Here is a 26,124-nt window from a genome sequence, read left to right on the forward strand (position 1 = left end):
ACTATTTTTTGGCTGTTGAAGAACATTAGCATGGAATTAATCAAATTATTCACATTTTTCTTCAGAATCAAACTAAAAAAAAATAAGCCAAAAGGAGTAATTTTGCCTTTGACGCCTCGAAAGAAGAATTTAAAACACCCAATTAGTAATTAACATGGTATGAAAGGCGCAAGACAGCAAACTAGACAGAAAACCAGGTTTTACAAGAGGCAACTTCACGGATAAATTAATTATAAAGAGGAAAAGTTACAAAAATGAAATTGTATAGAATAGCCTATGTAAAAGGTGTCAAATTTAAATAAATTTCTGCTTTTGGGAGGGAAAGAGAAGAACATGTTTGATATTTAAGAAATGTTTATAAATTTCCCTGTTTCAAGAATTAAAAATTTACAGTGTAAAGTAAGACTTCATTTTTACAATTATCAGATTTTATCACTAAAATAAAGAGATTTGAACATGAGGAAAGAAAACTCCAGTTCAAAGAATTAGTCATAGCAGGTGACTCAAGACAACTATAAATTTGTTTTAAATAATAAGATATTTACCTTTATCTTAGTATTTATGGAAATCTTTATACTAATGGACTATTTGCAAATTGGTATGTTAAATTATTTCACAAAAAATTTTATTATCATATATACTGGCAAAATTCTGTGTAACATATCCCTGAAGCAGAAAAATATGTGGAAAATGTTTGCTAGAAAATGTTTTGCCTATGAATGCTATTACAAGTGCACAGAAGAAAAGTACAAAATATATAATAAGGGACTTCCTGGTGGTGCAGTGGTTAAGAATCTGCCTGCCAATGCAGGGGACACGGGTTCGAGCCCTGGTTCGGGAAGATCCCACATGCCGCGAAGCAACTAAGCCCCTGCGCCACAACTACTGAGCCTGTGCTCTAGAGCCCGTGAGCCACAACTACTGAGCCCACGTGCCACAACTACTGAAGCCCACTCGCCTAGAGCCCGTGCTCTGCAACAAGAGAAGCCACCGCAATGAGAAGCCCATGCACCGCAATGAAGGGTAGCCCCTGCTCGCTACAACTAGAGAAAGCCCATGTGCAGCAATGAAGACCCAATGCAGCCAAAAATAAATAAGAATAAATAAATTTATTTTAATAAAAAGGAATCCCAGTAAGTTTGGAATAAATTATGATAGAAAAATCATGAAAATCTTTTAAAAAACCCCAAAATATATAATGAATGTCATTGAAGAGATAAGTGGAAATCTTGTAACCATGAATCAAGAAAAGATTGCTATACATGATTAAAGAAAGAGAATAAGAACAAATAGTTCTTAGAAATTAAAAATTTGATATCTAAAATTAAAATGTCAACAGATGGGAGGGGATATAAAGTCAAGGAACTCTCCAAGAGAGTAAACAAATAAAAACAGATTGAAAATAGGAGAAAATAAAAATTAATAATAGCTTACTCAGCCATTAAAAACAACAAAATAATGCCATTTGCAGCAACATGGATGGACCTGGAAATTTTCACACTAAGTGAAGTAAGTCAGACAGAGAAAGACCAATAGCATTATGATATCGCTTATAAGTGGAATCTAAAAAAAAAAAAGTGATACAAATGAACATGTTTACAAAACAGAAACAGACTCACAGACTTAGAGAATGAATTTATGGTTACCAGGGAGGAAGGGTTGGGGAGAGGGGTAGATTCAGAATTTGGGACTGACATGTACACACTGCTATATTTTAAAAAGATAACCAACGAGGACCTACTATAAAAAAAAATTAGTAATTGGAACACTAAATAAGTAAAGAAAATAAAAAAGAGAATTATTAACATCAAGGAAAATTAAGAGTGGTGACCATAATAACACAGATTGCCTTAGTGTTATATAATATTTGAGTAGATACAATAATGTAAAAACAAATTATTAATTTGACCAAAAACTGAAATATAATTTTATTCTAAGGAAGGCGGGGGTGACATTGATGGAGAAGAAATGAAGGGAAGGGGATATGGGAGACAAGCCCTAATTTACCATTATAGGATATCAACAGAAAATTTCTAAAACTGGTAAGTCAAAAAAATAGTAATCTAAGCATGTCACTTAGAAATACGGAGGCAACCTCATACCTGTCAGAATGGCTACCATCAAAGAGTCTACAAATAACAAATGCTGGAGAGGGTGTAGAGAAAAGGGAAGCCTCCTACACTGTTGGTGGGAATGTAAATTGAGGCAACCACCATGGACAACAGTATGGAGGTTCCTCAAAAAACTAAAAATAGAGCTACCATACGATCCAGCAATCCACTCCTAGGTACACAGCCAGAAAAAACAAAAACACTAATACAAAAAGATACATGCACCTCAATGTTCACTATTTACAACAGTCAAGATATGGAAGCAACCCAAATGCCCATCAACAGACAAATGGATAAAAAAGATATGGTGTAGATACATACCATGGAATATTACTCAGCCATAAAAAAGAATGAAATTCTGCTATTTACAACAACATGGATGGACCTACAGAATACTATGCGTAGTGAAATAAGTCAGGAAGAGAAAGGTAAATACTGTATGATATCACTTGTATGTGGAATCTAAAAAATAATACAAATGAATGTATATGCAAAACTCACAGGTTTTGCACCAAAGGGAAGAGGGAAGAGGGGAGGGGCTAATTAGGGGTATGGGATTTAAAGATACAAACTACTATATATAAAATATATAAGCAACAAGGGTGTATTTTATAGTACAAGGAATTGCAGCCATTATCTTGTAATAACTTTTAACGGAGTATAATCTGTAAGAATACTGAATCACCTGAAACTATATTGTAAATCAACTATACTTCAATTTTAAAAAAAAGGAAAGATGAGGTATTGTCAACAATAGCCCTCTTTCTTAGCCTTTTCCCCACTTTTTTTCAGCCTTTCAAGGAGAAATGTACAATAAATATTAATAAAATATATGCTGAAAAGGTGTTTGTTTTTTTGGCCGCACTGCACAGCAGGTGGGATCTTAGCTCCCCCCAGACCAGGGATCGAACCCACGCCTGCTGCATTGGAAGCGCAGAGTCTTAACCACTGGACTGCCAGGGAAGTCCCAAAAAGGTGTTTTTAAAAAAAGAAATGTGGAGGCCAATACCATAGAAACTGGTCAGAAGATCTGAGGGTGATTGCTTCTATAGAACACAACAAAATGGGTTTGAGAAGGGTGTGAACTGGTGTGCTTTGTTATATGCCTTTAAGTCTCAACTGACTTTTAAAAACATTCACATGTATTATTTTGATGAAAATTCAAATGAAATTTAAAATAATAGTTATGGATATGTAAGCATCCTTTTCACTTCTGTACACTAAGCCCATATATTAAAATTAACTTCTGGACCACTTGACAGTTGTCTCAAACTTAGTATGTCTATCACTAAACTAATTTAACCTCATCCCCTAAACATGCAGCCCTTCAAACCTGTCTTCCTCTTACATAGCCCAGTGAAGGAAATGGCAGCACTCACCCACCATCAAAGACAAAAACCCAAGCTTCACAGTCAAGTTCTCCATCTTCCTTAACCTGCCTATCTTTTCAATCACCGAGTCCTAGCAATTCCATCTCCTAAATATCTTACAAATCTCTCTCTCCCCACCCACTGCCACTTCCCTTGACTAATCTACCATAGCCTCTTGCAAACAACACAACAACAGCCTCCCTATTTGTGTCTCTACAACTATGATCCCCCTGCAGTCCATTCCCTCCACAGACAGAGTCATCTACCACGGGTCGGCATGCTAGGGATGCACAGGCCAAACCTGTCTGTTCTGGTAAGGCTTGTAGTTAAGAATGGCTTCTTCTACATTTTTTAATAGTTAAAAAAATCAAGAGGAAAACATTTTGTGGCATGTGAAAATTATATGAAAATTATATGAAAATTATATGAAAATCAAATTTCAGTGTCCCTAAATAAAGTTTTATTGGAACACAGCCATACTCATTCATTTACATATCATCCATGGCTGCTTTGAGGCCACAACGGCAAAGCTGTGTAGTTGAGACGGAGACCACATGGCCCTCAAAGCCTAAATTATTTCCTATCTGATCCTTCATGTTTGTCAACCCCTGTTCTCAACCATAAATTTGATCATGTCACTGTTCGGCCTAAAACCTTTCCTTAGTGCCCAACTGCTTTTATGATCAAATCGAGTGCTTGAAAGGAACTGGATATTTGAGACCCTGTTCAACTCTCCAGTCTTAAATTTTCCCACTCCCTTGCTTCCCTCTATCAGGGAATTGCTAGCAAACTGCTGAACCCCTCAATCATGTCATACCCTCTCTTGCTTTCAGGTTTTAGTACGTGGACCATTCCTCTGCTTAGAAAACATCCCTTCACTTCACCCAACTGCTACTTAAGCCTCAAGTGTCACTTCCAAAGTTTTTCCAAAGTGTTACAACCCTGGATTGTAATTTTCTATTCCCTTACGTGTATATCCCACTAGAATATAAACTCTGGGAGGGCCAGTGACTATGTCTCTATTATTCCAGTGCCTAGAATAGTACATGGCACAAAGAAGATGCCACAGGGAATGTTTAAATGAAGAAATGCTTCAGCGTATTGAACAGGTATATTGTTTTGCACACTCCTTAAACCTTTTGTTTACATTAAACACAGTATATATATCCAAACAAAAAGAAATTATTTGGGGTGGAAGACTGGTATTATGGTAAATGTTTCTATCAGATCCAAAGTAGTATTACCTATCTAAGTGAGCAAACCGTTAAAGAACAAACCATTTTCTTTCACCTGCTATGTATGTAAGTGTAGTCCACTTAATCTGTGCATATGTCCTAACAAGTTCTTTAAGTTCTCCATTTTCAGACCTTCTGTAATTCTGTACATTCTCTACACTTTTAAGTCAGAAAGTCATTAAGCTTGAAAGCACAATAGGTGCATTACCTTTATTCTCTACCAACCCCAATATCTACCATTTTATGTTCCCATAAGATCTTTTTTTTTAAATGGAGTGGGAATATATATATTTCATACAAATATTATATAATAATAGTGTTTAGATGCTAGAGGTTGACAAATATTGTTCTGAAAGTCAGCTCTGTTATTAGATGGATGCTCCTAACAAGTTAGTTAATTTCTTAACCTTTAGTCTCTTCAACTGTAAAATGGGGATAAATAATAGTAGCTAACTCATAGGTTACTGTAAGAATTAAATGAGATATTACTTATAAAATGCTTAGCATTTAGCACAGAGTCTGGCAAATAATAATGTCCAGAAGTGTCAGCTATTAAATTAATATTAAAACTATCATTTTATAAGTCTGCTTTAATAATTATAATACTAGAGGCTTATGTTTTAACTTCCTTCTGCCAATGAAATAGCCCAACATCTGACAGACCTTTCTCTCTAGGAAAGAATGAGAAAAAGTGCAAATAAAGTGAGCATAGAAAATAAAAATGTGAATTCTGTACCTTTTTTCAGGAATGTTACTCCCAGAAGAAATTTTATCACCTGCTTTGTAAGAATACATCTTATACAAGCTGGGCTGCTTTTAAACATATAAAGGTCCATTCAAAAAGAAAAAAGAGAGAAGTTTCAAAAAACTTTTTAAAATGAAGAAAATAAGATACAAAATATTACAATGATTTTTCCTTTTACTAACCAACTCATCAAATAAATCATCTGAAAATAAGCTCATGAATTATCAACTTCTAGGGCTCTAAAGGCAGTTAGAAATGCAATGTAATATCCCATTCCTCCCAAATCTATAGAGAATATATGATCAAAAGAATTCTTAGAGACATAGCAAGAGCCAAAGTCACAAAAATGATTCAATTACATTGTGTATACTTTAATAAAGCAGAGAAAGTTCACCAGAAAATTTAATTCAGCACATTTATCCATCACCCCATCACCCTAGTATCCTCATTAGTGGAAGTCAGCCTGTGGATAAGTATTTAATCTGTAATTACCTAAGATCCAAAACAAAGCAAGAAAAGGTGTGTATGTGTATGTGTCTATGTAATTGTAATGAGAACATTTAGGAATCAGGCTTATTTTTCCATCAACTAAAAGTATTATAATATCCAAAAAAAGATATTATAAGAAGTGTTATAATATCCAAGCCAAATGAGTTATAAAAGAGGCTTAAAAGAAAAAAAATAAGCATTACTTTCTCAGCTACTTCTGTTCTATTAACCCCAGAAATCATATATTGCATATTTTATTCTGTTCATATCATTTCTCTTTCCACATTTTATATCTTGTTATATATGGCATTTTCCTCTTTGAGTGGAAATAAAACAGAAAAATTTTAAACAGCAGTTGCATCAATAAAGAATGAAATAATAAGAACCATCTCTTTAATAAAAACAAACCTCTGAAGTTAATTCAATTGGTACTTGATTAGAGGAATGTTGCTCAGTGCCGGAAGATACAGCTTTAGAACTGAAAAATAATAAAATTAAATTATCTCAAATGTTAAAATGTAATTTTCTAATACATGAATCATCACACCTCCACTCTTAGAAAGGCAGATAAGGTTATATTACTCTTTTAGAACTGATGCTTTTTTAAATTGATTTTTCCCCTCCAAAGAGCTTAAGCTCTTCAAAGTCTAGATTTAAAACTCTTCAAAGTTTTTTAAGTTTAAAAGTAAAACTGATAATCTAAAGTACAACATAATGGTTATAGTCAATAATACTGTATTATAAACTTCAAAGTTGCTCAGAGACTAGATCTTATTTGTTCTCTACACAAAAAAGAAGTGCTGTTCAAGTGATGTGATAAAAGTGTTATCTAACGCTATTGCCATAATCACAATGCAATATATAAATGTATCAAACCAACACTTGTACACTTCAAACTTACACAATGTTAAATGTCAATTATATTTCAATTTAAAAAAAAATTGAAAAATGATTGATAACATGTAAAGGTACTAAAAAGTAGGCAACATGTGTATTCCCTCCCTGTCCTCTATACATAAGAAGGAAATATGGTATATAGATTCTTCAACATTTACCTCAATGTTGCTTCTTTATTTTATTTATTTATTTATTTTAATTGAAGCATAGTCGATTTACAATATTGTATTAGTTTCAGGTGTACAGCAAAGTTACTTGGTTATACATATACGTATCTATATTCTTTTTTTTCCTGATTCTTTTCCAGTATAGTTTATTACAAGATACTGAATATAGTTCCCTGTGCTATACACTTCTTTAATCAACAGGAGCAGCTTTCTAAGTACTATAGTCATCTACTTCCTATTCACCAAGACAGTGTTCTATGATTTATCATTCTCCCTACTGACTCCCACACCAAATTGACTCAAAGAGGTATGCAAAAATGATTATCTTTACTCATTTTACTTTGTGTGGTACCTGTAAATTGGTACAAAATGAATCATTTAAATAACAGAAAACCCAGAAGTTAAAAAAAAACTGAAAAATGAACCTTGGTAGAAAAAACTCCTTTGGACACAATTCTTCATTAGCTTGAAGGATAAGGCTCTGAGGAGATTCTGTTTTGGCTTTAGCAAGCCAATTTCTACCCTATTGAACACAAGAAGAATCGTTTAATGCATAGTGAGAAAATTCAATCAAACAGGCAGACTTCTACATTGTTTACCTTTTCTGTAAGGATGCAAATCCTTACAAATTTGCTTTGCCCAGGAACTTCTACCAAGAATCCCTCAGTTATGAGCTGATGGGAAAAAACCTTCCACCAATTCTCTGTGTGATCCTTGCCAGTGCCAAAGAAATTGTGACTGCGATATTTATCTTCAAGACGCTGGGAATTCTGAAATTAGGTATAAAATCAATTTCTTAAAATGTTTGTTTAATTAAACAGGATATGTAAAACACGAAATCGTCTACTGATTCTTTGGCTTTAACACTAAATTTCAGCTTTAAAAACCTACGGAATTTTTATACCCCTCCTGCTTGCTCTGATTACTTAAGTCACAAATAAATACACTCAAAATAGTGTTCCTTTTCTGTTTTAAATAATGGCAGGAAATTTCATATATAAATCACATGCATTTCCCAATGCATAGGTTTGGATATATTTGGAATATTTAACCTTTGCTATTTAGACCTTTTATTAACATACTCACATTGTTTGAAAACCGTGATCATAAATCTACAGCTCAAGACTTGAAGCATGGGTGTTAAAGGCAGTGTGACCCATAGCTGGTAATCAGTGAGTGCAGTGCCAAGACTCAGGTTTCCACTGCGTTGTTGTCATTACTGTGCTTTTTGTCCGTGATGTTTCAGCAAAGTTTACTTAATCATTTCTGATTTAGCTGCTTCACTGAGATACATCAGAAAAAGCAGGTGCATGCTAGACAGTTGATGCTTTTGAGATATTCTTCCCTAAGTGACCAGAGGATTCCGATCGGAGACTCTTCATAGCCATCAAGGTCTAGAAATATTGGGGAAGCTAGCCCATCATATGCAATTCTCTTGTCCTCTAATGGAAATGACTCCCTCCACCTTCACTCTCCACAGAGAACTTTTTCTATTCACTTGGCCCTCTGATTACCCCTTTTATAAAATTTTATTTATTTATTTATTTTTGGATGCATTGGGTCTTCGTTGCTGCCCACAGGCTTTCACTAGTTGCGGCGAGCGGGGGCTGCTCTTCGTTGCGGTGCACGGGCTTCTCATTGCGGTGGCTTCTCTTGTTGTGGAGCACAGGCTCTAGGCACACGGGCTTCAGTAGCTGTGGCACGCAGGCTCAGTAGTTGTGGCTCGTGGTCTCTAGAGCACAGGCTCGGTAGTTGTGGCGCACGGGCTTAGCTGCTCTGAGGCATGTGGGATCTTCCCAGACCAGGGCTCGAACCCATGTCCCCTGCATTGGCAGGCAGATTCTTAACCACTGTGTCACCAGGGAAGTCCCTGATTACCTCCTTCATCCATCCTACACATCTAAATACTACTTTTAAATGTGTATGGTACTATATAAACATAGGGCTCTCTGGAGAATTGCTTCTATCTAATGTATTTGCGGTGAATACAGCAGATTGTAATTCGAGGGTCATTCTGCCCTTCCTCCACTGTGACTTCTACCACAGAATCTGGGAAGTTGCAAACACTATTTCTCAAACTTTCTTTCAACTAGGCTTCTGGATGTGATTTAAGTTCCACTAAACAAAGGTATTTTTGCATGACATCTACACGCAGGAAGTGAGGCAAAGGGGTCTACTTTGCTGTATTTGCAGGTATGCATGACTGTGGAGGGGTTTGCTTTTTATGAGAAAGTGTTAGCAAAGAACCTAGCATACAGCTTCTAGCTTCCTAAGTAACAGGAGACATTCATTTTGTTGATACAGATTATAGAAGGCAGCTCCCAGATCAAGCAGAAGTAGAACCTTCCTGATTGTTACAGCTCCCTATTCAGCATAGTTTGGGGTCAGGCACTGACAGATAACTTCTTAACCACAGAAGAGGCAACTGCTTCCATGGAAGATTATTTTGCAGTATAATCTTATCAACAATACTCTAAGCCACTTAACACCCAGTAATAAATACCTTTCTGTTTAAATTCGCTAGACTGATCATGTGCTTCATAACAAATACTGTATTTTAGGTTATATTCATGTTTCAAAAACATTCACTCCTTGAGTATGTCAAGAAGTTCCTGTATTCTAAAATTTTCAATATGAAATGCAATCTAAAATTTGAGAAATAGGTACATCCTGTCACTCAACATTTTTATATTTCATCTACACTCTAATGATGGTTTAACAATCAGTGCATATTCAAATCCAGGGATCAAAATGGAAAGAATATACAGAATGAGTTCCAGCAGACATAACTCAAGCACTAGAAGCCTCACTATATTACAAATGTATTGGTTTTGTTCAACTGATGAAAACGTTACGGTTACAAGTTTATCATTTTGGAATGTTAAAAATGTGAATACAAGTGAAATAACCTAAAAAGACTGATCCCTCACATAAAGAAATCTAGGCTGAAATTAGATTAGATTAGGAAAGTTCCCATCAGAGACACATCAGTGCCCAGATACACTGAGCTTTTTTAAAACACAGGCTTCTTATAGGTTTAATTAACAGGGTCTGTAACGTGCATTCTAAAAATTGAAATTGAAATTGAATTTTGTATTAAAATAGCTAAGTAATAAAGCTTTAGTATCATGGTGATTATATTTACAAAAATTGTACTAGAACAAGATTCAGAGAAACAGAAACACCCACGTACAACGTAGCACCTTTTTCCACAACAACCTCTACTACCTATACTAACTGACTTTGGTTTGATTTGTGTAGAATGTTTAAAATCAAACATCACAGAATTTCAGATCTGGAAGGAACATTGGAGCTCATTGATCTATCTAGTCATTTTTACTCAGATACAATCAGAGGCTCAAAGATGTTAGGTGGTAGCCTAAGGTCACAGAGGTAAGACTAGGACACAGTCCTCCAGACCACTACACCAGGGATATATATACACACAGACACACAGACACCAATATACATACATATACATATATACTGATTGTAGTTAGTGCAACTAGACCACCTGGGTTCAAGTCACAGCTCCAGTACTTACTAGCTTTTGAATTTTGGGCAAGTCAGTTACTTAACTTACCTGTGTTTCTATTTCCTCAGCTGCTATACAAGTATAATAATACTTCTTATCCTTTAACTTAGCCTGCCTTCCTTAACATAAAAGCAAAAGCCCTGACTCAGTATTAAGTCAGTTTTCCCAGAACATTTGTAATGGCATTCTACACCTGCTGGGGGCTTACCTTTATAGTAGGAGAATCTATTGCTTGCAAACTAATAACACCAAAGATATTAAGTTGCCTAACTAGTACTTATTAGCAATCTGGACACTAGAAATTATTCCTCTAGCCTTCCCTTTCGTAAGCAGAAAACAACCTGAAGTGAATGAACACATTTGCTGATATGAAGAAATGAGATGTTCTTCTAATTGGTAGGGGTAACTGTCCCTTCCCCTCATGATCAATAATCATTGTGAATACTGTGTACTGTGTGAATAAATTTACACTGTCATGTTTCCGTGGCAATCACCATACATAAAACGAAATATTTCTGCTCTTCGACACAGATCATTTTGTTTTAAAAGAAATCATATTCCCTTTTCAACGAGAAATCCAAATTTACCCAAGTAACATTTCTGAAAAAACAGAATAAGGATTTTCAACAACAAATGTCTTAAAAAAAAAAACAAAAACCACAGATGTCTAACAATTTCTTACTCTGAGCGAGGCATCTTCCATTAATTACTTATATGTTCTAGTTAACTTAATTTTCCAGGTTAACCCACTGACGAAGTAAAACTGCTAAGGATGAGGAAGCTGCCATAGCGGATATAGGGATTTGGGCACTGATTTCAAGGAATGCACAATTATACATGCACATATCCCTTATCAATCATAAATCTTCATTCTAGTATCTCTAGATCATTCAACCTAAAAATACAAATTTAAAACTGCATGTGAACAGCATAATAAAACAGACACAGCAACAGAACATTAGTTAGGAAAGCTGTCGCTCATCCTGCTTCTGGCACAAAGTAATGACCTGACATGACACAGGTCATTTAACTTTCTGGGACTTAGTATTAACCACTGTATAATAAGGTGGTAGAGTTAAATAATCTTTTTGCTCTAAGAGTCTCTACTTCTCAAAAATGGAAGTTATCAACCCACTCTTCTCCTTTAAAAAGCAGGCTGGAAAAATTAGGGTACCAAACGGATGCATCAGGGAATTTGGAAACCTATGAACAGATCGATGTGTGTTAGAATAAAGGGGGCCGACTGGCCAGAGCACAAGTCCCAAAGGATCACTTTCTAATAAAAGCCAAATCTTCCGCACCATTATCTGATAGAGAAAACAAACAAACTTGCCACTTCTCTAAATTAGCTTCTTTAAAAATGCCGATTGCTTGTTGTGGTAGTTCTTTCAGCTGGGAATGCCACATTCCTCTCCACCTTCTTCCCTCGGGTTGGCTCTCAATGCCCAAATCTACTCTTATCATCCACAGAACAGAAAAGCGCCAGTGATACCATAACAAAGACTTCTCTAGTTTCACAGCCATTAACAAGCACTCTCTCTTCAGAACTTAAATAATACTTTATATCTATTCATATGTCCCCGATCTCTTTTTATGCTGCGATATACTTATTTATTCTCAAGTAACACACCTTCCATATTAGATGATGTCTCATCTAATTCCACTTTGAATTCCCCACAAAACAGAGTACAGTAGCTCACACAAAAATAGATGTTTTGGGAATTCCCTGGCAGTCCAGTGGTCAGGAGTCCATGCTTCCACTGCAAGGGGCACGGGTTTGATCCCTGGTTGGGGAACTAAGATCCCGCATGCCATGCAGCGCAGCACAACCAAAAAAAAAAAAAAAAAAGTTTAATAACTAGCAGAAAAAAGTAGTTATAAACTCTTAAGAAGTTTTAGATTCCTGTGTTCTTAAAGTACAAAATAAGTCCATAGTTTCTGTCTACATTTTAACTAATTTTTTTTTTCTTTTGCCTCTTTCCCAGTTCCTACAGGCCAAGGAAGTTCACAGCTGCCGCTTCAGGGCTTAAAAAGGTCATTTCTGGGACTGTTATTCTATGTGAACAATAAAGCCAAAATATAAAGTTACAATAATTATCTCTAGGAATATATTTCAACCTGATGAAATAGCTTGTCCGAAAAATTAAACAGATAACCCTCTCCTGTTAGAAAGTTTGAAAATTATAAAGGGTAATTAAAACTAACAATAGTTTCCCAATGGCTGCCTATAGTCAAAGCATCTTTTATCAAAAGTGTTCTCTAATTCTGGAGCACTTTGATAACATGATCAGGAAAGAGGTTTCACTTAATCTCCTGATTATGCAAATTAATGACTGTGTCTGTTTTCTAATCTGTAAAATTAAGATAACTGCATATCTTAATACTTAATTCACAAAGGTGTTTAAAGATTTTTATGTGGGGCTTCCCTGGTGGCGCAGTGGTTGAGAGTTCGCCTGCCGATGCAGGGGACACGGGTTCATGCCCCGGTCCGGGAAGATCCCGGGAGAGGCCACAACAGTGAGAGGCCCGCGTACTGCAAAAAAATAAAAAAAGATTTCTATGTGGTGAGCTATTTAGACCCCTAAAACAAAGTTCCTTAGGCAATATTTCTACTATTTAATTTCCAGCAAAACTTATGCTTTAAAAACAAAATTTTAAACTCCATTCACAAACACCTGAATGGCCTGAATAATCATTTATACTATTTTTATACTATTTTTAAATATCCTATGTAAGAGAGGAGAATCATGTGCTGCTGAAGTATTTGTTTCATATGTACAAATGTTATCTCTTTAAATGAACTCCAAGAGTTTCAAGTTTAAGATACTTAATCATCTTACAAATGAAAATTATCTGTAAAGATATTAATTTTTCCTAAATTAGTTAAGGTAGACGATTCACTAAATTCTCAAAGGAAATACAATTATAATTTAAAAAATGATATCCCAGTAGATACCAAGATCACTGAAATTGGGGGAAAAAAACTTGCCTTATTTTCACTGTATTTAATGTCTACAAATTTTCGTTAAGTGGCTTTTTTTTTTTTTTTTTTTTTGCAGTACGCGGGCCGCTCACTGTTGTGGCCTCTCCCGCTGCGGAGCACAGGCTCCGAACGTGCAGGCTCAGCGGCCATGGCTCACAGGCTTCTCCGCAGCATGTGCGATCTTCCCCGACCGGGGCACAAACCTGTGTCCCCTGCACCGGCAGGCGGACTCTCAACCACTGTGCCACCAGGGAAGCCCGTTAAGTGGCTTTTTTAAAAAGTTTTACACCTTTATCTAGCAAGGGTAATATAAAATTTCACAAAGAATAAACTTCTTAATTTGCAGACTCCCAGAAGAGACTGTTGGTATAAGCAGTCTGACTTGGTTTTCAAATAATAGGTGAAATCTGATCCGTCTTGTGACCAGTTCAAGTTTGTCTAGGAGCCCACTTCCACTTATCTGTTGATACTGGATACTGCTGGATTACACCAAATTAAAACAAGGATAATTTTTATAAATTATACATTCAGCTGGGATACACAGGTTTTAAAGATGACAGAGACAAGAAATTTTCATAGATCTCAATTACATTAAATCTATCCCTTGCAACTTAAATTCTTTTTTAAAAAAAAATAGCACTCATATCAGCTAAACCAAGTTCCTTAGGCAACACTTCTACCGTTAAATTTCTAACCAAACTTGAGATTTAAGAACAAAATTTTAAACTCCATAATCTAAAAACATCAGTACCTGAAGTTAACATATTTTTAGCATTTCATTAGTATTTCACAACTGGCTAACTTAATAAGTCCCTTTCAAAACAAAACAAAAACTCAGAAAGTAAATATTTACACAAAGTATTTGAGAAGTTAAGAAATGAATGCTGACCTAAATTATTTTTAAAATTCTACATCCAGGGCTTCCTTGGTGGCGCAGTGGTTAAGAATCCGCCTGCCAATACAGGGGACACGGATTCAAGTCCTGGTCCGGGAGGATCCCACATTAGTTGCTGTGGAGCAACTAAGCCTCTGAGCCACAACTGCTGAGCCTGCATCTAGAGCCCGCGAGCCACAGCTACTGAAGCCAGGGCACCTGGAGCCCGTGCTCCGCAACAAGAGAAACCACCGCAATGAGAAACCTGCACACCGCAACAAGAGTAGCCCCCGCTCACCGCAACTAGAGAAAAGCCCACACACAGCAACAAAGACCCAACACAGCCAAAAATAAATAAGTAAAATAGATAAAGAAAGAAAGAAAACAAACTTAAAAAAAAATTCTACAAAGTGAGAATTTTAATCTCCACTTTTAGTATATTTTTAATAAATATATGTAGTTGCAAAGGATTCTATCTCCCATTTTTGGTTTATTCAACTAACGTCAATATATACTACTTAACTTTACAGACTTCTAAATCAGGAATAAAATCATATAAACAAAAGGACTACAGAAAAAGCTCTTTGGCTATAAGGGTCATGACCTACTCATATTTGTACCTGCAACTGTTAGCATAATGCTGGCACACTAATCACTCAAAAAAAAAAAAAAAAAAGTAACAGAATTAACTATTCATTCGTGAAGAAAAAGAACTTTCTTAGAATTTTAAATACTTCTGATTAGAAATAAAATAGAAGGAAAGAAAAAATATACTACCAAATATTATTATTGAACTTAGACATTTACAAATAATCACTGAAACTTAAATTTTGCTCAAAAAATTTACTACTTCACAGGGCACCAAGATACAAATTTGTTCTACCTGTCCCTTGACACAATGAAAGTAAACTTTTCTTAATTATCCTATAAAAGACCAGTCTAGGGATTCATCTAACTGCAATGTAATAAACTGAAACAGACAGCCTGGAAGCATTGCCTTAATGATACACACAGGTTTTGTCAAAGGTAATGAATGCAGTGCTTAAATGGAACTTAATATGACTCTCTGAGTTCTGATAACTAAAGTCAAAGCTATAATTGTAAAACAGCAAACCTCTGAAGAAAAGTGTAATAGGAGTAAAAGAAGAACTCTGAAGGTGACTCACAGACATACTTACAGATCCTCGGAGAAATAGAATTGGAACCCCAATTCCAAACTTTTCGCCTAAGATGGTCACGGCAGATAAGAGCTGGAATGCTTGTGGACCAAAGTCCTGTGACATATCATCTGAGTCATCAATGGAAAAGCAACGATCCAATCTAAATAAAAACAATATGTAAAGAAAGCTTAGCCAAGGCATGTACCTTTAGAAATAAAAAGATTTAGTGTAACAGTTAGCCCAGTAAAAAAATATCTCAAATGTGCCAACTGCTTCAGAAGCTAAAAATAAAGTTCAATACAGCTGAGAGCATGTAAAGTATGTAAAACATGAAATATAAACGATAATATAGCATCACAGGTATGTTATATTAATGGTTCTCGACACTAGTGCCCTAGGATCCAAGTTTCACAGGAGGTATCTTGGGCCATAGAAAGAAACAGGTTCAAGCAAGCAGAACGCAGGATTACAGCTCAAATAGCTCCACTTGATCTACTGTATAAATACTGGACTTTTGTGTTAGGTTTTGATGGAAGAAAAGGTTTATTGCCTACCCCCACCCCTGTCGCAAAACTTCTGAACTGAAAAAACACATCTCCTTTGCAAGAAGTTGTTAAAGTCATACTTTAAAATATGACCAAAGATTATAAGCTTTTCATGTAAGTCCATTTAGAAGTTAAATTCCTAAGCCATCCTTCAGGTAGAAATTATCATTAACACAAATTAATGAAATTCTCATTTGTATTAATTCTCATTAATACAAATGAGAATTCTTTATGGCATGTTGAGAACAAAAGGACTCAGAAAAAATCAACTAATATAGTTCAACTACCTAATTCAGTTGCTTTCTTTATAATAAATATCTTTGAAATAGCAATAAGAATATAGTCAGTATTCTAGATATATTTTTAGGGAAAAAAAGGCTATGTTTAGGTTTATTCTCTATTTTAACTTCTTTAATAGGATACTTAGTTCATTAATTTTCTTTTCTAATACGAGTATTTAAAGCTATCAAATTCCCACCAAGTATCACCTATGCTGCAGCATACAAGTTTTAATGTATATTACTGTAATTATCACTAAGTTCTAAAAATGTGTTAATTTCCAGTTTGAGTTTTTTCCTTGATTGACGAGTTACTTTAGAGCATTATTTTAAATTTCCAAATGAATGAGAATTTCCCTTTTTATTCTCTTGTTTACTTCTAATTCTGTTGCATTCTGGCCAGATAATGTGGTGTGTTTGAAACCAATACACTGAAAACTTGAGACAGGTTACAGTCTAGTACAGAGGTCAGAAAACTCTTCCTATAAAGGGCCAGACAGTAAACAGCTTAGGCTTTGTGGGCCAGACAAGCTCTGTGTCACAACTACTTAGCTCAACTCCGCAAAAACAGCCATAGATAATATATAAACAAAAGGGCATGGCTGTATTACAAAAAAACTTTATTTACAAAAATAGGCAGTGAGTGGATTTGGTCCATGGGCCATAGTTTGCCACCCACTGCTTTAATATATAGTACATTTTAAAATTTTTATTTATTTATTTTTGGCTGTGTTGGGTCTTCATTGCTGTGCACGGGCTTTCTCTAGTTGTGGCGAGCAGGGGCTACTCTTCGTTGCGGTGCGCAGGCTTCTCATTGCAGTGGCTTCTCTTGTTGTGGAGCACGGGCTCTAGGCGCACGGGCTTCAGTAGTCGTGGCTCACGGGCTCAGTAGTGGTAGCTCACGGGCTCTTGAGCGCAGGCTCAGTAGTTGTGGCGCACGGACTTAGTTGCTCTGTGGCATGTGGGATCTTCCCGGACCGGGGCTCGAACCCGTGTCCCCTGCATTGGCAGGAGGATTCTTAACCACTGCGCCACGAGGGAAGTCCCTATAGTTCATTTTTATAAATATGCCATCTATGTTTGAGAAGTATAGTCTCTAATTCCGCGCTTCCCAGCCCGTGTGCTACAAATGGATTATAGGTGTGCTGAAGGTTAATCCCTTGAGACCTTAGGGTTCTGAACAGAACCTAGACTCAATTAGCCATTAACTATGTGGGTCACGAAGTAAAAATGTTTGAGACACATTACTCTAATTGCTTGGTAAAGGCTTCTACATACTGCATGTCCAATAAATCAGACTTGTTACCATATTGACCAGATTTTCTACTGCTTCCTAATTTTTTGATTGCTTAACCTACCAATAACTAAAAATTATAATCAACCTCTCCTACTTTGATGGTGGAATTGTTGATTTCTTCCAGCTTTTCTGTCAGTCTGTGCTTTACATAGTTGTAGGGGTTTTTTTTAAGGTGCATAGAACAATTCTGTCCTCTTGGTGGAGGAACCATTTATCACTGCATAGAGACCATCTCCATCCCTAATAAAACTCCTTCTGTCTAACAGTATACAGCTACCACACCTAGTATATGGTTAGCTCAACTACATACACCATTTGTATTTTATTTTTTCAATTAATATACAGTTAAATTGATTGTATGTCTGTGTGTGTGTGTTAAGGTCTACAAATTTAAACACATTCATAGATTCTTCTAACCATCACCACAATCAGAACATGCAACAAATTCATCACTGCAAAATACTCCCTTATGCTATTCCTTTGTAATCACAACCTTGACCCCATCCCTCTAATCTCTGGCAACCACTAATCTTTTCTTCATCTCTACAGTGCAGTTTTATGTTTGAGAGAATATCACATAAATAGTAGAACTGGCATTATTTCTTCTTTGGGGGGGGGCAGAATTTGCCACTGAAATCACTTGGGCTAGGGAATTTTATTTTTGGAAGTTTTTAACAAGGATCCAATTTCTTCAACAGTGGTAGGATTATTCAGGTTATGTACTTCATTGTGAGTGAGGGGTTTTTTTTTTTTTTTGTGTGTGTGTGTGTGTGTGAGTGAGTTTTATTAGTCTGAGGTTTTCAAGGAATTGGTCCATTTCACCTAAATTACTGAATGTATGTGCACTGAGTTATTCATAGTATTTCCTCATTATCCTTTTAATGTCTGTTGTGGCTAGAGTGAAATTCCCTCTCTCAGTTCTGATATTGGTAATCTGTGTCTCCTCGTCTTCTTTTTTTTTTTTCTTTTTAGAACTTTCTATCAGTTTTATTGACCTTTTCAAAGAATGAGCTTTTGAGTTCATTGGTTTTCTCCAATTGTTTTTGTTTTCTATTGATTTATGCTCTTATCTTTATTCTTTCCTTCCTTCTGCTTCCTTTTAGTTTTCTTTACCCCTATTTGCTAGTTTAAGGTGGAAGCTTAATTACTAATTTGAAATCCTTCTACTGTAAGTATTTAATGCTCTAATCTTCCCTGTCAGTATCACTTTAGCTGTACCCCATACATTTTGTATTTTCATTTCACTCAGTTCAAAATATTTTCTGATTTACCTTGAGACTTCCTCTTTGACTAATGGATTACTTAGTAGTGTGTTACTTAATTTCCAAGTGTTTGAGACTTTCCTGTTATCTTTCTGCTGCTGATTTCTAGTTTCATTCCATTTTATTTAGAAAATGTATTCTGTATAAATACAAATCTTTTAAATGTGTTAAGGTTTGTTTTATGATCCAGAATACAGTCTATTTTCATGAACATTCCATCTGCACCTGAAAAGAACGTGTATCTGCTGTTGTTAGGTGGAATGTTCTATAAAAGTCAATTAGACAGTCTGCTGACAGTCCTGTTCCATTTCTTCTATTTTCTTACTGATTTTCTGTCTACCAGCTCTATTAATTACTGAGAGATGCTGAAGTCACCAACTCTACTTACAGATTTCTCTATTTCTCCTTTCAATTCGGTCAGTTCTTTTCAAAGTATATACACATTTAGGATTAGGTGTTCTTGGATATAATGGTTATCTTTGTGTGTCAGCTTATGGTACCCAGTCATTTGGTCAAACACTAACCTAGATGTTGCTATAAAGGTATTTTGTAGATGGGATTAACATTCACAATCAGTTGACTTTAGGTAAAGGAGCTGACCCTTGATAATGTGAGTAGGTCTCATTCAATCAGATGAAGGCTTTAAAGAGCAAAGACTGAGGTTGGCTGGAGAACAAGGAATTGTGACTCAAAACTGTAATGTAGAAACCCTGCCCAACTTTCCAGCCTGCTAGGCTGCCTACAGATTTCAGACTTGCCAACCCCTACAACTGCATGAGCCAATACCTTAAAATTAACCTCTCTCTCCCTCTCTCATTATCTCTCTGTCTGTGTGTGTGTGCATGTGCGTGTGTGTGTGTACACATATGTGCATGTATTGCTCTGGAGAACCCTGACTGATACATTGGTAAACTGACTCTTTTATCATCATGTAATGTCCTTCTTTATCCCTGCTAATATTCTTCCTCCAAAGTCTCCATTATCTGACATTAAAAGTAACAACTCCAGCTTTCTTTTGATTAATGTTTTCATGGTATACAGTTTTTATCTTTTTATTTTTAATCTACCTATATAATTATACCTATAGTGGATTTCTTGTGGACAGCATTTGGTTGGGTCATATTTTTAAACCAATTCTAACAACTTTTGCCTTTAAATGTTGTTTTTTTTTTTTTTTTTTTTTTGCGGTACGCGGGCTTCTCACTGTTGTGGCCTCTCCCATTGTGGAGCACAGGCTCCGGACACACAGGCTCAGCGGCCATGGCTCACCAGCCCAGCCGCTCCACGGCATGTGGGATCTTCCCGGACCAGGGCACGAACCCGTGTCCCCTGCATCGGCACGGTCCTCAACCACTGCGCCACCAGGGAAGCCCTAAATGGTATTTTTAGATCATTTACATTTAATATAACTATTGATATGTTTAGATTTAGGTCTACCATTAATTGGTTTATCTATTTATAAAAGTAAAAGATTGTAATACTGTTTGCTTTGTCCTCTTTTTTAATAAATAAATTCATTATTTTGTTTTTAAAAAACTGCAATACATATCACTCAACAAAAATTCAATTAAAAATTATTTGCAAAGGAAGAGAAACAAAGACTTTTAGAATGTCCATCTAGAAGAAGGAAATGTTACCTGGACCTGCAATTATCACAGCAATTTTCAGTTCCCATAATTCCCACGGAGGCCTTTCGTAGCTGTTTGTCTTCAAAATGAGACAAGATGAGTCTACCCAAGAGAAAATTTTAAAATTAAATAAAAGAACAAAAACATACATGTTAAATTCATTGTTGAAAATAATGAGGTGAAATCAACATTAACTGATTCAGCTGAGACCTCATTATTTGGCTTCAGTTTACTGAGGCACAAAGCAAGTTGCCTTAAAAATTCAGCACATATGTTAACACCATCAAATATCTTTTAAATACTTCTAATTACTTTGCAAAACTTTTTCCTTAAGAATATTATGTATAAATCCTTGTTATTAACTGATATAAAGTAAATAATACTTACTGTCGCCTACACCTTCTGGAATTAAGATATTTATCCATCTTTGCCATCATCTTTAATTTGTATAATCGAAACTTTTCATTGCATATTTCACTAAGGAGGCGCCTGTCAATTAAAAATACCACAGTACTATTAAAATTGTATTAGTTTTATTTCATTTATTTATTCCTGTTTATTTCATAGTCTATAACATCCACAGTGCTAACAAGATAAAGAACATTTCTATCATCTCAGCAAGTTATTGTGTCCCTTCCCAGTCAATGCCCCCATAAGAGGCAAGCATTTTTCTGATTTTTATGAAAATTACTTTTGAAAGAATTCTACCCATGTCCAAGCATCAATTTTTTAGCTGCCTATGAAAAACTGTTAAAACCCTAAAGTTCTTCATTTTGACTTATATGCTACTTGCTTTTTTGGCAATATTTCTACTATACGTGAATTTTTACCTTTTCCCAGTAAAAGGTTATTCTTTAAGTTATTTTATATGAGAAACTAAAGGCATCTAATCTATATAAGGAATACTGAAAAAGACTCATGATCTAAATATGAACCTTCATCACTTTAGCTCTTCAGAGAACTTCTCAGCCCTCTAAAAACTACCTCTTTGTATTATGGGGCATTATAGGACACTAATAAAATACCAGAATTAAGTTCCTTCCTCAAACAATTCTAACCATTTTTTCCCCCATAATACTGAATTTATATAAACTTTTTAAATAACACTAAATACATGGTTTTTTTTTTAAGTTAATGCTGCTATACCTCATCCTGACTGTTAATTCTACTCTCCTGTGAAGAAATTCCATGACTATCGTACATCAGATGATGATAATCTTCCAAGTAGTTTTTGCATATCTTTCTGAGAATAAAGAAAAATCTGAGTTGAATAGGTTTCAAATATTTCAAAAGAAAATAATTTATCCACAAGATCTAAGTGATAATACTGATCCTCATCACTCATGTTTTGACTGTACAGCTTTCTAACTGATAAAAATACCTCTGTACAATTCTCAAGGATGACACCCACAGGGAATCCAGTTAAGTGAGCTCTGGAAAGTCTGGACACACAAATGATCTCTTATTCAAAAACATTCTTATCATTTGACACCACCAACCACCATGCCTTTCCATGTAATTTCCCTAAAAAGTTTCTTCCAACGATTGACTCTAGTTCCTAGGTCAACCATCTAACCTCATTATTCCTAGCTCATGGGCTAAATATTAGTTCCCTTTTTTGCTCTGTTTTGTTTGTTTAGCTCACCTCTTTCTCCTCAGATAGAAAGAACAAAGGAAACAATGCCCACACTCTGAGAGCTAGAGCTTCCCTTATGTTTGTTTCCCACGATCTACATTTAACTAATCTCATCAGTTTCAGTAACAAATTGAAGAAAATAAAGTAACAAGTCTCTAACAACAAATCAAATGAATATTTATTCTTCTTTTAGGACCATCAAAATCGTTACAGTATAATATTCCACAGAATAAAAACAAGTTGAAAAAGAAGAAATATTCTAAAAACAATACCATAAATAGAAATCAGGTGGAGCCAGTGGAAGATTTGTTAAACTGAGATTAATTTGCAAATTATTCCCTTTTAACAAAGATTACAGTAACTATTGGGTTTGACTGTTTTAAATAATGGCAGGTGCAGACATTGAGACTTTGCCAATAAAAAATATAAAATTGCATATTTACGCTGATGATTGGACAAGTTTCTTCTCTCAGTCACAGGATTCTAGCATAAGACAGACTAAAAATTTTGTGAATTACAGTGATCTTTTCATTTGAAAACCAGCTATTCCATTTATTCTAAAACTTTGTTTTTTCTAATAGAAGAGGTTTGTCACAAGGATGGCAGAGATCTGGGCCTCGATCCTTGCTGAAATTTTTTTTAATGCTGATTAGCCCTATAGTTTTATTTCCTTTAATATGGATGCAAAGAACAACGTGTCTGTACTAAAGATTCAAGAGTGGATTTCCTGGCACCACTATTTGATTACTAATCACTGTTACTCCCTGTTAAATCTTAATGAGATAACCATTTAAAATATCTTTTGAGACTCAGATACACAGGAACTGTATCTATTGATGAACCTGCCAAGCCACAATATAAAACTTGGGCTGTTAAGTCTTCAGCATCTTTAACACAATGCACAAATAAAATCAGAACTGGTAGGAATCAACTTATGTTTGATGCAATCCCAAATTTAATTGTGGCATGCAGAGCTGTGTTCTATCCCAATTATTTAAAATTAGTTTATAAAAAGCTTCACATAGACACCAGTGTCAAAAGGAAAATAATAATTGTTCTGCTTAAGAAGATGGTTTATTGACTGTATGTTAAGAAACAAAAGTTAGTGACTACTCTTAAAAGAAGCTTAAAATTTATAGCAAACATTCTTACCTAATTAATCCCTATTCTTCTTTCATATCTCAAGTTAACCCATTACTTCCTCAAGGAAGCCTTATCTGACCTTTATAACTTGGTAAACACACACCCATAATATACTCACTACTCAATGCATTTCCTTCATAGCACTTAACACAGTTTTAATTTTATACAAATTTGCATGATCCTTTTCAAAAAATCGTTTGGTTATTCAAATTTTCAAACACAAAAGAGCAGTAAAATGAACACTATGTATCCGCGGTTGTATGATTCTGTGACTAAGACCTGCTATTCCCATTATACAGTAAACTCTATAAAAACAGGTACTATATCTGCTTTTATTTACCATTGGATCCCCGGCACAAAGCATAATGCTTGGAACATAGTGAGTACTCCAAAAAAAATTGTTGAGTAATAAATAAAAACAAAAACTGTATTAGATAGCCACTTTCATCATTTTAATAAGATGGGCTAATAGGTCCATCCAAGAGCTCAACTTATGTAGCTATATGGAGGTGCATTCTGAAAACACCTCATCTCGGCAGGCCCATCAGTTACCACGTATAGGTTTTTTTTTCTTCAATTTTTTTTTCTTATGGATGAAGAAAGAAGTTGGTAAACCTGCCCCTAAAACTTTGCAAGATGAAGTTTTCCTTTCAATATCAATCTCACAGAACATAAGTGCCAACAAGATACCTGTTTAGTACTTAAGTGGAATGGTTTTCCTGTATCTAGAAACTAAGTACAATATTTTTTTCCATGGCAGTCAGTCAGTACAGGGCAGCATGATCATTCACACACTGCCAAGGAGAGCTGGCATGCTCTCCTAGAACTAACAAAGGAAATAAAAATGGTAATTAGAGACAAACTGGGATTGGTAGAAGTCATTTAGAATAAGCACCATGGCAGCATGAGAAGAAAAAAATAAAAACAAAATAAATGGTATCTAAAGTAACTATGGCTGAAGACATATCAAAACTTGAGAGAACCTGAGGAGAAAAACAGCTCATCGATGAACAATATTAAAAAGTGTTCCATAGGGCTTCCCTGGTGGCGCAGTGGTTGAGAGTCCGCCTGCCGATGCAGGGGACACGGGTTCGTGCCCCGGTCCGGGAAGATCCCACATGCCGCGGAGCAGCTGGGCCCGTGAGCCATGGCCGCCGAGCCTGTGCGTCCGGAGCCTGTGCTCCGCAACGGGAGTGGCCACAGCAGTGAGAGGCCCACGTACCGCGAAAAAAAGAAGAAAAAAAGTGTTCCATAAGATCTACGTTACATTCCCAGTATAGTGCTGTTTTAGTTAACTCTTCACACTAAATGAGGTATAGAAGAAATTAGGTCATCTCCTCTGGGTAGCAACACACCACAAAGTTCTTCTTAGACGTCTTCTGTTTTCTTTTGGTTTTAAAGGCACTTATACATATTACTTTAAATTTTGAATGTTGTCTCAAATACTTTCGAAGCTTATGTGGAAAGAAAGAAATCTGCAAGGGTGAAAGCAATAAATGTTTTTACCTATTTGTGTTAAAGTCTCCTGGAGCCCAAAGTACATGACAAGAACTTTGAAGTCCATCACGGCCAGCTCTACCGATCTCCTGGTAATATGATTCCATTTCCTTAGGAGCACCGTAATGAATGACTTGGCGAATGTCAGCTTTATTAATGCCCATTCCAAAAGCTATGGTAGCTATTACACACTGAGAATAAAATAACAACATAGTTTGACAATCATTTAGCAGAACTAAAACCTTACATGTTTACCTTTTGGTAAGAATAATTAGTTCATTAACTAATTAACTAAAGTCATGGCACGAAACTGAATTTAATATAATTTCAACCAATTGCTTATAGATTAAAAGATTATCTGCCCAATTTACAGGTTAAGGAATGGTGACCATAAAATAGGATTTGTTCCCTCTCTATTAAAAGAAGCAAATAAAGTGGTTTCTCTGAATGCACATGAGTACAAGACAGAAAAGAGGCTCTTAAACTATTTATTATATTAAATGAGCCTTTGGGATAATATTATGAAGTTTCAAGACTGCATAGTATCTTAATATTTTCTAGCATTATTCTAAGGTAGAAGGAAGCTTCTCATTAAAGATGGCAGAATGAATCATGAATTTATCTCTGCATATTTAAAAGGATAAAATTGGTAGAATATCTAATATGAATGAGTATACCAAGATCGGATTTACATGACTAGGGGAAATCTTAGGGAAAAATTAGTGGTAAGCACCAAAAAAAACTACACAAATTTTTTTTAAAGTATTAATAATAAGAATACAAAATATGTACAAGTAACTGTAAATATACTACATGTCTTACAGATAAAAAGCTTTTATAGAGAATACATAAATATATAATATTTGAATATATATACTGATCTAACCAAAATTATGGTATTAATATTGGAAGTGAAGGGGGTAGAAACTTCTGGATGGGGTGAGAAGGGCAGGAAGGGATGTGAAAGAGCTACACCTTCATCTTTCATAGCAGGGAAACAGAGATAATGCCTAAATCTCATAAGCAAATAAATAAATAAACTAAGTAGCAGCAGTATAAGCAAATTATTGTAACATACAGCGGCAAACACCAAAAGACTAAGCTAAAAGAGATGAGAGTAGGAAAAAGAAGCAGGGAAAGAATGAGGGGCTGATGCTTTTCATTGTAAGCACTGGAGAACGATTTGGTTTGTTAAACTATGTGTGTGTATAACTGATAAATATTAAAGTGCCATTTTTAAAAATGTGTTAAGATGCACCAAGAGTAGAAAAA

The 26,124-nt window shown here is 35.4% G+C and overlaps 1 protein-coding gene across 10 annotated transcripts in view; it reads right to left on the reverse strand.

Moving 5' to 3' along the window:
• The window catches only part of WRN (WRN RecQ like helicase), a 139,215-nt gene that overhangs the window by 18,511 nt on the left and 94,580 nt on the right, over positions 1 to 26,124 (reverse strand). For 9 of the 10 annotated variants that reach the window (XM_060001076.1, XM_060001077.1, XM_060001081.1 and 6 more), the window contains exons 20-27: positions 24,862 to 25,043; positions 20,964 to 21,065; positions 20,586 to 20,678; positions 15,585 to 15,726; positions 7,614 to 7,784; positions 7,440 to 7,537; positions 6,359 to 6,428; positions 5,453 to 5,529 (exon numbers count right to left, since the gene is read on the reverse strand). In XM_060001076.1, the coding sequence (XP_059857059.1) occupies positions 5,453 to 5,529; positions 6,359 to 6,428; positions 7,440 to 7,537; positions 7,614 to 7,784; positions 15,585 to 15,726; positions 20,586 to 20,678; positions 20,964 to 21,065; positions 24,862 to 25,043 (935 nt within the window). The remainder of the gene's footprint in view (positions 1 to 5,452; positions 5,530 to 6,358; positions 6,429 to 7,439; positions 7,538 to 7,613; positions 7,785 to 15,584; positions 15,727 to 20,585; positions 20,679 to 20,963; positions 21,066 to 24,861; positions 25,044 to 26,124) is intronic. The other variant, XM_060001080.1, reaches the window with a different exon arrangement.

The sequence above is a fragment of the Delphinus delphis genome, chromosome 21 (genome assembly GCF_949987515.2).
Source record: "Delphinus delphis chromosome 21, mDelDel1.2, whole genome shotgun sequence".
NCBI lineage: Eukaryota > Metazoa > Chordata > Mammalia > Artiodactyla > Delphinidae > Delphinus > Delphinus delphis.